General features: G+C 33.1%; 1 protein-coding gene across 1 annotated transcript in view; it reads right to left on the reverse strand.

Moving 5' to 3' along the window:
- Positions 1–1657: 1657 nt before the first annotated feature.
- Positions 1658–12166, reverse strand: part of LOC141396597 (PDZ domain-containing protein 8-like) — a 65615-nt gene continuing 55106 nt past the window's right edge. Inside the window, exon 8 of the mRNA XM_073972172.1 lies at positions 1658–3071. Coding sequence (XP_073828273.1) covers positions 2832–3071 — 240 coding nt within the window. The 3' untranslated portion in view covers positions 1658–2831. The remainder of the gene's footprint in view (positions 3072–12166) is intronic.

A 12166-nucleotide genomic window follows, 5' to 3' on the forward strand; every position in this document is an offset into this window, starting at 1 on the left:
ATACTTCCAACTACTTTACATATTTCTTGAACAATTTAAAACATTTTAAAATTTTATTCAAAAATTAAAAAAAATGTGTAGCGTAAGCTAATATCCTTCGGGATCGAAAATGATTTCGGGGGGGGCCCGGGCCCCCCGGGCCCCCCCCCTGGCTACGTCGGTGATATATATATATATATATATATATACGCCCCGATACCGAAAGTTCTACTCAAAGAACACATGGACTATACCACAGACTACATAAAAAACATCACTTACTGACACAACAAATTATTGACCACTTCTAATATTACATTTATATTTTTAATAATAATCTTAATTTACATATCATTACCCCTATTTTCCATTTGTAAAAAATATATAATATCAACAGATCAAGTTTTTGATGCCAAAATACCTAAATTGTTTATTTGCGACTGAATGTTAGAAATGAATGGGATGAAAATTATGACATTTTTGGCAGATTGGCATGTCGCCGTGGGCCGTTGCCAGATTGTAATTTTTGGGTTTTGGAGGTTTGAAAGTGTTAAGAATATAATTCCGTTATTATTTGATTTCAATCACTGAAAAAACTACTTTTTGCCTCAAAAACCTGTCATTGGCTCCATCGTGCGTTATTTAAAAATCAATGACAAATTTCATTGATGGAAAGTAAGATTTCGTTTATATTATGAACCTTCCTTTTTCAATGTAAATGGTATTGACAAAAATGTAAATACATTAAGATTAAAAAACACAATTGTTAACATTTGTCAATAGATGGAGTTAAGCTCTGTTGTTATGATATCGTAACAACATTCTGTTACGTAGTTTACCATTTCAGGCGATTTTAGCCACAAAATTCATTCTCAATGAACTTGAAACTGCTCTGGAATACAATCCTGAGTCCAAATCGTTGCTTTCCTTCAATTTGTATAAGCCCAATTGCGCTTTAATGGGGTTTATAACATTAACATACCCCTGTTGTCGATAAAATGTTTATATACTTTGTTTCATAAACATTTGTGCATTATGCATCTTTTCCAGTCTTTACAGTTCTATGTTTTTGGTAATGGAAATGCCTACTATAAGGCTACACAAAGTACTAAATTATATCAAAATTAGTCTTGGGTATGTTTCCTTCTGAGGGCAGAAAACCCTTAATTAAAATGCCTCAAAAATGTGGATCGCTGTTGATGTGTAAGAGTAAGATACGGCTGATTTGTTTGAAAAGTCGAAATAAAGTGGTACAGATAGTACTTAAATAAAATTCAATATTGATTAAAATTGGTATTAGTACAACAACAATTTTAGTGCTCGCCATTTCCATTTCAATATTAAATATTTTTTTATATCTTTTCCGCATACGAAGTAGTGGACACTTTGCTAGTAACGTTATAATTTTATTTTCCTTCAAAATAGAGGTTCATGTGGTATTTGAAGGATAATGGGTTTTATTCGTGCGGACTGTATTGATTGGATATATCAGTGGACTAACTAGAAGTTTACATTTTTTGCATTTTTTATGATACCTATCTCGCAATGCTTGAAATTCTACGATAAAAACTGCAAGGACTTCTTTTGTAGCCTATGAACATTTGGCTATGCGTTTGTAGCTGTCGGCAAACCCGACCGATTCTACTTTCCTCCTTTTAAAATAAAGTCATAACATGTATTTATTAGTTTTATGCTATTTCATTTATTTGTTGTTTAAAAGTGAAAGACAAACAATTTCTGTTTTATAATTGTTGCTAGGGTTAGAGCTCTTCTCTGCCCAATGATAAGTTCATAATAGATTTATAACATTTCTTTAAAAAAAGGAAACTACCACTTTATGTGTTTTGTTTGTATATATATAAAAACATGGGTTTTAAAATTATTATTCAATACTGTTTCAATTAATATTTAGACTGATTTGCGTATTACCATTTTCACTTCCCAATTTGTGTAAGGACATGTCGTATATAGTTTCAACATATGCTTTCTTTTCTATTCTTAAGTAAATAATTTAATTAAAAATCTCTTATAGTTGGTGTATGTTTAACACTAAATTGAAATATTTTGTTATATTTATATTCATATATTTTTCCATAGTGTCTGGTATTTTTATTCACTCTGCGCTCAAAAAAGGCTATCTGAAAACAATTCATATTTCATTTTAATAAAATTTTAAACAATTTGTATTTATTTATTATTGGATTAAAAACAATAGGGTAAATGTTCATAAAAACTGGTGCATACCTTTTAGATTTGTTTTCCGTTATTGTAAAACACATTCAATATACAACATTAAGCAATTGTTAGTAACAAACTTATTTGGAATTTGGGAAATATTTTGAAATTAATGAATTTCGGTTGCGTTCGGTAATTTTTATTTCCTTTTCCACACAATTCTCAAATAATATTTGTATGTCAGGCTTTATATTCCTCTGCTGGCCATAACTACGCACACTTATGTTACGTACGAATACACATACATACATTCAGATATAATTACTACTGATTAAATATCATAGATCTATTGGATATTGGATTTTAACATGTATCCAGCGGGTTATCTATTTATTGTGTGTGTTTGTATGTATGGTGTGTTGTATAGATAGGTTCTCATATCCTAATTAGCTATTTCTTCTAATACTTTTTTGTTTGTTTTAATTTGACTACTTCAAAATTCCATAAAATTTAAATCGGTTTGTTTTGTTTGTTCTTTTGAAATGAATTCAGCCTTATGTGTGTATAGTTGTTGTTGTTTTTTATACGAGTAACAGACCGTCGTACTATGTCATTGTGTCAGTGGTTTTGCGTTTCATAAATCGAAGGAACCGCCTTTGCTTTTCTTTCCTGAATTTTTATTGCATTGCCACACCTTGGGCATGTTGCAGTCCGGTGCAGAGGTACAGCATAATGACGCTTAGAGCCTGTATGCGTTCCTCAGATTTCCCTAAAATGTTTGATTTGCTGCTTTGTATTGCATTATCTGCCGACGGTGTATTATTTGTTGTGGTATCGTTAGCGGTAGTCTTGATGGATGCTGCCAATGTTGAGTGTATTGCTGTTTCACTGTCCAGGGCCATACGAAGTTTGGTTAACTGTAAATATACGAAATTATTGCAATAAATAGGATTTAATATGAGGAATGGCTTAAATCGGATTAAGAAAATTCTAATTTTTTATATTAATTTTCACATATGAGGCGTTCAGAGCACACTTCGACTAACTCCATAAAACAAAAAGTTGAGAAAAGCAATGATGAAATGTATATTGTTTTTTAAAATTCCCCTGATTATATGGATTCAAATATATAATGTAGAATGCATAATAGCAGGTATAGCTTTCATCTAACGGTATATAAAATAAAATAAAAACAATAGTCAACAAACAATCGTTAGTAATGTTGTGGTAATGGTGGAGTTAATCGAAGTGTGCACTGAAAAAAGTAATAAAGTTAGGTCTTGAATTTTTTTATTAACGAAAAACTTAGTTTTTTACACATATATAACAGGTTTTACATAAAAATTAATGTTGGCAGTTCAGTTATAAAACAATATTTGTAATTAATTCATGTTAGCTTTATGTTAGCGTCATTCTTCATTCTTCATGGCTAGGTTTACGACATTTCCGACGTATGTAATATACGTCAAAAATGTATGTTATATACGTCATAATAAGGCCATCTATGGTTTCAACAAAAGCCGAAAGGACATTGCATGTAAAAATGTACACGTTGCGAGCAGAGCTACATATGAATGTGGAGTTAATCGAAGTGTGCACTGAAAAAAGTTGCATATTATTGAGTGGTCAATAAAAACTTGTTATTTAAAGGTGCTCATCTTTATTATTCAGAAAAGATATTATAATCATAAATAGATATGGCGATATCAAAGGCTTTGACACTAAAATCTCAAAATTTTCAAAAAGTGGAGTTAGTCGAAGTGTGCACTGAGCGCCTCATATGTAGATGTACCGTTGTGAGAATTTGTAATTTCTATACCACACTTACTCCTTCTTCTTATGGTTATATACGAATTCGTTGTGCATTAATCTTAGGAATGAAAGTATTTAATCGGTTTATCGGAATTTTTGTAGAGAAGGTTGAAGATACCATGATACGGTCCTGACCGGATTTAACATAGCAAAGCGCAAGACTTATCTATGTCCATCTTTAATATTAATTGGACACTGACCTCAACGTTAAAAGTATAGAAAAACGTGGACCTACACCAAGAGAAAAAATTACACCACACGTCTTTAGACTAACCACATCCGTTCCGATAGTGTATCAACAGCGTTTGTGCCCGAAATGAGCACGCCGTTGCAAACGGTTTCGAGAACTGACAACGTCCCGTGGACAAAGTGAGCATGTTTGTGGTCGGAGCACGTATGTGCTCTTATTGACACCATTAGTGGTTAAATTCAAAAAATGACAACAGCCATGGTCAAAAAAAATTGAACACGCTTGTGATCATGTTGACACCATATGGAGTTGATTTTGGATCGACTTTTTCCCTTTGTGTATGTTTACAATTTTTGGTTGATTAAAACTATAAGGGCTATACAAGAAAGTGGACCTATATAAAAATATAAAGTTCGTTCTAAGGACCTACAATACATTTCACCAAAATTTTATACACCTACTTCAATCCGATCCGACGCTAGAATAAAAACCTGACATTGTCACCTTACAGGAAGTGCGAAGGAATCGTCGTAAATGTGACAAACGATCACGCACTGCATTATAACTGCTTTGAGCATTATGTTAAAGTGGAGAATTGAAAACCTGGTCTTCGATTGACTCCGGTGGATGAGAGAATAGCCATAATCCGTGTAAAAACAAAGCTCTTTAACGTCAGTCTCATCGAATATCTATGTCCCATCTGAAGAGAAAGATTAACAGATAAAAAATATATTCTACGAGCGCCTAGAGAATATATAAACGCTGCTCTAGCCTGGACAATAAAATTGTTCTGGGAGAACAAATTATCTTTGGTGGCCCGGTCTCCAATTTCAGCTGTCATGACGGAATGAGGCTGCTCAATTTTACCGATCATTATAGTGAGCAGCATCAGGTTGAAACACCTTCACTTACACAAGGCCACGGGGATGTTCCTCGATGGAATACCTAGAAAGCAGATAGATCATGTTCTGATAGACGGAAGACAGTCTTCCAGTGTGTGTTCTACATCCCATCGAATTAAGGAGCGAAAACGATTTGGGTCATTTCCTTGTAGCAACCAAGGTGCGCACTCGTATAACCATTGCAGCAAAATTGTGATCTACCGTCACCTCCATCTAAAAACAAGTGAGAAAAGCCTATAGTCGGTACGGGGCCGACTATGTGATACCCAACACCACTACCTCTTTTCACTCGAAACATTTCTTTTATGGAGATACGAAAGTTTTCACCTATCTGGCTTTTATACCAAATGACTTAAGGCGAACTGAACCAAAATAATTAATATTTAATTTTATATTTGACTACTGTCGACATCACCAACATCAATAGGCTTCTATCTCTGTGAGAAAATTTCGTGATGATCCGTTCAAAATTCCGACCTGTAGTGTGATTGCAGAAAAAGTGGAAAAAAGGGATGCATTAACGACTATTGCGATATCTTTATTATTTGACTACCTACGCCAACCTACTTTGCATAATTTCAAAGATGGGATGTTCTACTTTCTTAGTCAGGCTTTGCTTTTAGAAGGTCCCCAACCAAAGGTGTGATATCCGTCATTATTATTAAAATCGCAAAAATGAGCAGTTGGGTATTATTAGCGACTATTGTGATATCTTCGTTGTTAGATCACCTACGACAACCTGCGTTACATTGCTGTAAAGGTGATATTTTATACTTTCATTGCCAGGTTTTGCTTTTGGTATACCCCTTACAGAAGCTGAGATATTAGCTTTGGAAAAAAACCTTGTCTTTTTATCCAAATAAGTTTTTTGCCCATTCCGACCCCTAAATATTATTCGACCCTCCCCAAAATCAACAGGCTTCTACCTCTTTGAGATCCCCATTAACTCTCAAAATTTCGTTACGATCCGATCAAAATTGCGGCCTGTAGCGTGATTTCGGTTCGGTGAACTCCTAATTTTTCAATGCAACTCTTAGGTCATAAGAGCTCAACTCGAAAGAGAATTAAATAAAATCATAAAGCCAAAGTAAAGTCAACAGGAGTTGATGGGCTGCCTGCCGAATTGTTAGACCTGGGAAATCTACAATAGACCAAATCTTTAGTTTAGGCGAAGTCTTAGAGAAAAAATATAGACACAGACCAACAGTTTGTCGACCAAGAAACTCAAAGGTGTGCAAAGGTATTTCTGAGTTTGGTATTCCTGCAAAATTATAACGATTATGCTGAATAACATTAAATAACACAAGATCAGCAGTTAAAATAGCAAAGAACATTTCCGGGCCTTTTAATAGCAAACAAGGTTTCAGATAAGATGATAGTTTTCTTGTGACTTACACTATGCAACACTGAAAATGCAAACAACTCCACACAACACATTTTTTGGAAAGTACATACACTCATACCTCTTTATACGGCATAGATACGTTCCCCAAATGTCGGACGTAAAGCGAAACGCCGTAAAGCGAAAATATGCCTTTTACATCTTAGTTTTAATACAAATCAATATGTAAAGCAATAAAAACAAGAAAAGCATGAAAATTAATTAGGTGTGTATGCAATAACAAAAAACCAAAACAATTCATATAGTGTGTATGAAAATATTTTAAATATGTAATAAGTTTAATTTAAATCAAGTTTTTCATGGAACAGCTGTAAAAAATTTGTCCAGTGTCGGTTGTATAACATTTCTCTGATGTTCTTCTTAAATTAACGATTTCTTCTGGCCGTATAACGAGGCACAAAGCGCAGTAAAGCGAAGGTGTTCCATAATTTAAACAGGCCGTTTTAGAGAAATGCCGTAAAAAGAGGTATGAGTGTATTGAGACTACAAAAACAACAGTTTTGTGCATTTATTGGGCTTTTATCTCAGAAACGATTAGGAAGTTGACCTTGCTGCTTTTGCCAATATTGTAGCCCTAAAATAGTAGAATTTATCTTTTGAAAAGACCACACAAGAAAAACTCCATCTAAGGCATCAACATCGATAAAATATAGAAAATTGTATATAGTTGCATCATCTAAACTATTGGGAGTTGAACCAAGTAACCTTCTGCAAAAATCTTCCAAATAAAATTCTCAGCAATTCTTCTGAAAATTCTGAAACTCTGAAATGCTTACTTCATGTTGTTTCAGTGGTATTTTGCATCATATATTTTACAACACCTATTTCAAACACTGTTCACACAAACAGTTTATTATCTGATTTCGGATTTTACCACATTATTGACATATTATGTTGTCGTTGAAAAATATACTGAAAACAACGTGATAGAGACATTTTACAACAATGAAATGTTCTGTGCATTATATTCCAGCGAATATTTTTCCAAAAGAAAACATTATGAAAAAATTCGGGGTTTTGTAGATAATGTATACAAATTATGGAAATTTTCTATATTTTATAAAATTAGAGACAATAAATATAGTTTCTCGAGTTCATTATTTTTTCAAATATTTTCATATTGCCCTTATCTACAAATTTACTTCATATGTCAGATGAAGATTCACATAGATTTCAGAGATATAGCCCAGAATTGCTTTAAAAAGTCAATATTTAACCATTTTTAGATGGGGCCATAAAATCCAAGCTGGATCTGACATAACAAAACCAAACTAGGGTTTTCGTCGTACGTTCAAAAAATCTTCAGCTCAAATTGTTTGCACAAGATTACCTTAAAATTGTTACACAGTGTTATTTAACATCTTGCTGGAAAAAGTCCATACCTGATGTAAATGTACATACACTCCACGTCAGTAGAATAGATCACCTAAATTTTTGTTAATATTATCTTATTTATCCCAAAACGAATGAATCTACGTTTTTAATCTTGTAGGGATTTAAAGTCTATGATATTCCGTATAAAACACAGAAAAAATTATGTTTCTAGCTCTTCGCGAAATGATTTTCTGATCATTTTTCCGATAGTACTTTGAAAAATAGGTATTTATTTTTTGTCATCAGGATAAAACAGTCGTTTTATTTTCGCGAATTTTTGAGATATCAACGCCGAATTTTCTTTCAGTCGATAAAGCAGGAATTTCTAATCATTTTTCACCAAAGAAAACCTTTAAATAATTCCGAGCTGTTATGTCGTAATTCTTCACAATAAACTGTATTAAAATATAGATGTTTTCATATCAGATTATCTTCCTATAAATGTGGAGCATATTTCCAAACCTTCAAACGGCAGACTTGTTCGCGGAAAAATCATTTTATTGAACAAACACATCTTGTTTTTATAAGAAATTTTGGCGTTTTTCATAACTATTGTGAAAATATTCCATGCTATCAGCATCCAAAGCACTCGATTGTATCCGTCGAGGTTGTCAGTCATATTCATATTCTATCTTATTGTGAAGAAATATGATATAACTGCGCAACTCCTATTGATATTCCGAGATGTATCAATTATCTGTCAATTTAAACCCTTTTACGCTGTTATTTCGGTGTTCGCGGAATTATTTTTAGGTTATCTTTGGTGAAAAATGATTAGAAATCCTTGCTTTATCGACTGAAAGAAAATTCGGCGTTAATATCTCAAAATTTCGCAAAAATAAAACGACTGTTCTATCCTGATGACCAAAAATAAATAACTATTTTTCATAATACTATCGGAAAAATGATCAAAGAATCATTTCGCAAAGAGCTATTCTATTGACGTGGAGTGTATACATAAAACGTAAAAAAGTACACATAATATCAGCATGTGAAAATTGAAACTTTATTTATTTACACATAATTTTTAAAAGCTTCTTTTTAAGGGCACAAGTCAGTGCTCGGTTTTGACTCCCTTTGGTTTTGACTTTACCCAAAGATGTTGTCCGATATAGACCTTCTTGGAACTTAATGTACGTTTGGAGGAAATTTTAGGATGTGCAAAGTTTCGACCAAATCGGATATTCAATTTGTAAAGTATCCTGGTCAACAGTCATGTTAGTTGGATTTTTGAGGTTGAAGTATGAATATGGGGTCCGCAGGGGTAACATACTACGAAAAAATTCAAAACCATCCGGAACATGTCCTTAAACTGCATTTTGAGAAAAATTTTGTGTGAGAGGTACCTGAAGGAGAGGACCAATATAGTCCCTATGTGAAAAGTTTGGACAAAATCGTTACTCCCTTGAAGAATTATCTTGCGCACCATTTTAGTAAACATTTTTACTTTAGTGCGGAGACATTCGACCGATATAATCTGTCTGTATACGGGAAATGTTGCCAATTGTTTCATATAATATTTCGAAACAATTTAAATTTTTCTTTTCACGCTACGTCAACGATTTTTGGTACATAGGTTAAGAAAAAATTAATTAGTCCAATCCGCTCGCGGGCTGAAAAAGTTATCGTGGGTTTACACCAGCTTTTAAGAATAAATTATTATAAACACACTAAATATTTTAATGAGCACAATTGCCACTAAAAAGTTATCACGAAGGGACGCCAGGTAGCAGATTGCATCATATTTGTAAAATGTTACTCAGTATTCGCGGAATTTACAAAAAAATTTAAATGCAATCTGACTTTTTTCGAAATATAGGTCAATTTAACCGCCAAAAATTAAAAAAAATAATTCTGTATAAAAACTATCCCCGTATCAAATCAAATTATACCAAAATTATAATGATCGGGATAATAGTTAGGACGTTGTAGCAAAAATCAGCACATATTTGAATAAGAAAAAATAAATTTTGGTTTGATAAAATAGTTTTCACATGCGTTCTAGAGTTGAAAATATTGGAAAAAATTTTTAGGAGAAATGGGCGGACTTTGCTTTATCTACATTCACATAGAATGGCTCCCAATGAGGAAAATTATCGGGTTGTTGAGATAAATCATTAGGCTTCTTAAACTGAAATAGAGTTCAAAGAAACCGTTTTAATTTATTTGTATTTTTAAAATATGTGTAAAACGCATAATTCTCAAAATCACTTTTTCCGCATGTGATGTTCATATCTCTTAATTTGTATGTATTTTTCGAAATATAATTTGGGCGCTAAGATGTAACATTAAAAAACCTATAAAAAAATGCATAAAATTTTTGTCCGCATCCGGTTTCAGTGTCACCATGAAAATGTACATCGATATACACTTCACCCCGGTTAACTACCTTTCATAAAATTCCAAAAAATTGGGGTAGTTATGCGGGAAAGGTAGTTACGAAAATCTCGCATATCTACCTCATGTGGGTAGTTACAGAAATCTCATCTCAACCTTACAAAAATGACAACAATTAGAAAACAATAAGTCAAAAAATAAGACCAAGTCTAAGAGTATAATGTAAGTTATATTATTTAATCAATAAGAAATTTATTCATCAGTGATCATAACACCATAATATAACACTGGACATCTTCATCACAATTCACGTAGTCATCGAAATCGATTGTCTCAGAAATTTACCATTGCGGGTAATAAACCGAGAAAAGTATTAATAAATGTTCTTTTTGGGAAAATATTTGACAGGTAAATATCCGATTTGGGTACTTATAGAAAAGTAATTAACCGGGACAGTTTGAACTCATTTATATGAGAAAAATTTGGGGATTTAGATTGTGAGGCAATTAAACGGGAAAGGCAGTTAAGCAGAGAGGTAAATAACAGGGGTGAAGTGTATATTTTTATCAAGACGATCAGTTTATGTAGCATCACACATTATTTTTTTGTGATAAAATGAATATGGCTCCCTTATCAGTGAAGTTTTTATACCCTACACCACTATGTGGGGAGGATATTATAAGTTGGTTTTGGCCAAAATCGAAATAATGGTCGTAGACCCATACTTATATATACCAAAATGAATGTCTCGACGAGCTGAGTCGATCTGGCTATGTGTGTCCGTCCGTCTGTCCATCTAAACCTTGTAATCACGCTACAGGTCGCAATTTTGATCGGATCGTCACGAAATTTTGCATGTTGATGGGGGTCACGGAGTGGAAGAAGCTATTGATTTTGGTGATGGTCGGATAATATTTAGGTGTCGGAATGGGCAAAAAACTTATGTGGATAAAAAGACAAGGTTTTCTTCCAAAACGAATATCTCAGCTTCTGTATGGGGTATACCAAAAGTATACAATGAAAGTAGAAAATATCACCTTTCTAATGATGTAAAGTAGGTTCTCGTAGGTGATCAAATAACGAAGATATCACAATATTCGCAAATAAAACTAAAATGTTCATTTTTGCGATTTTAATTATAATGACGAATATCACAGCTTTGATTGGGGACTTTCCAAAAGCAAAGCCTGACTATGGAAGTAGCAGATCCCATCGTTACAATGATGCAAAGTAGGTTGGCGTATGTGGTCAATTAATAGTCGGTAATACATCCCTTTTTCGGATCGGATCATCACGAAATTTTCTCACGGAGATAGACGCATATTGATGTTGGTGATGTCGATAGTAGTCAAATATAAAATTAAATATTAATTATTCTGGTTAAGTTCGCTTTAAGTCATTTGGTATAAAAGCCAGATAGGTGGAAACTTTCGTATCTCCCTAAAAGAAATGTTTTCGAGTGAAAAGATAATGCACAGAGGTAGTGGTGTAGGGTATCACATAGTCGGTCCCGTACCGACTATAGCCTTCTCTCACTTGTTAAATCTCTGTTTCCGTAAAAACGAAGGTGCTGCACCAGTTTTTTCATTGCAGAAAACGCGATAATATACGCTATATTTTCAAAACCAATTTTAGGTGAATTTCCTACTTTGGAATTTCTCGTTTCTCGAGTTTTAGTAGATGGATTTTCACGAGTAATGATTTATTAGATCCGAAACGTAAAAATCTTAAATTTGCAATCATGTACAACAATTGTAAAAATTAGGCCCAAAAACTATGATTCTTAGAAAAATGTTCGCACAAAATTTTTTTTTGAAAAACCTGTTTGCGGAACGAAATTAGAAGAATATTTCAAAAAACACTTAAAATTTAGCTTCAAAAAGTCAGCATCATTTAATGGTAAACGCAGAACAAATTTTGAAAAGTTATACATTGGAAAGATTATCCTTGTTTAGTTGGATTCTACTTTTACAGGAAAACCGTAAAATGTGTGGT

This window comes from Musca autumnalis, unplaced genomic scaffold, assembly GCF_047663935.1.
Source record: "Musca autumnalis isolate F117 unplaced genomic scaffold, ASM4766393v1 scaffold_3, whole genome shotgun sequence".
Lineage (NCBI taxonomy): Eukaryota > Metazoa > Arthropoda > Insecta > Diptera > Muscidae > Musca > Musca autumnalis.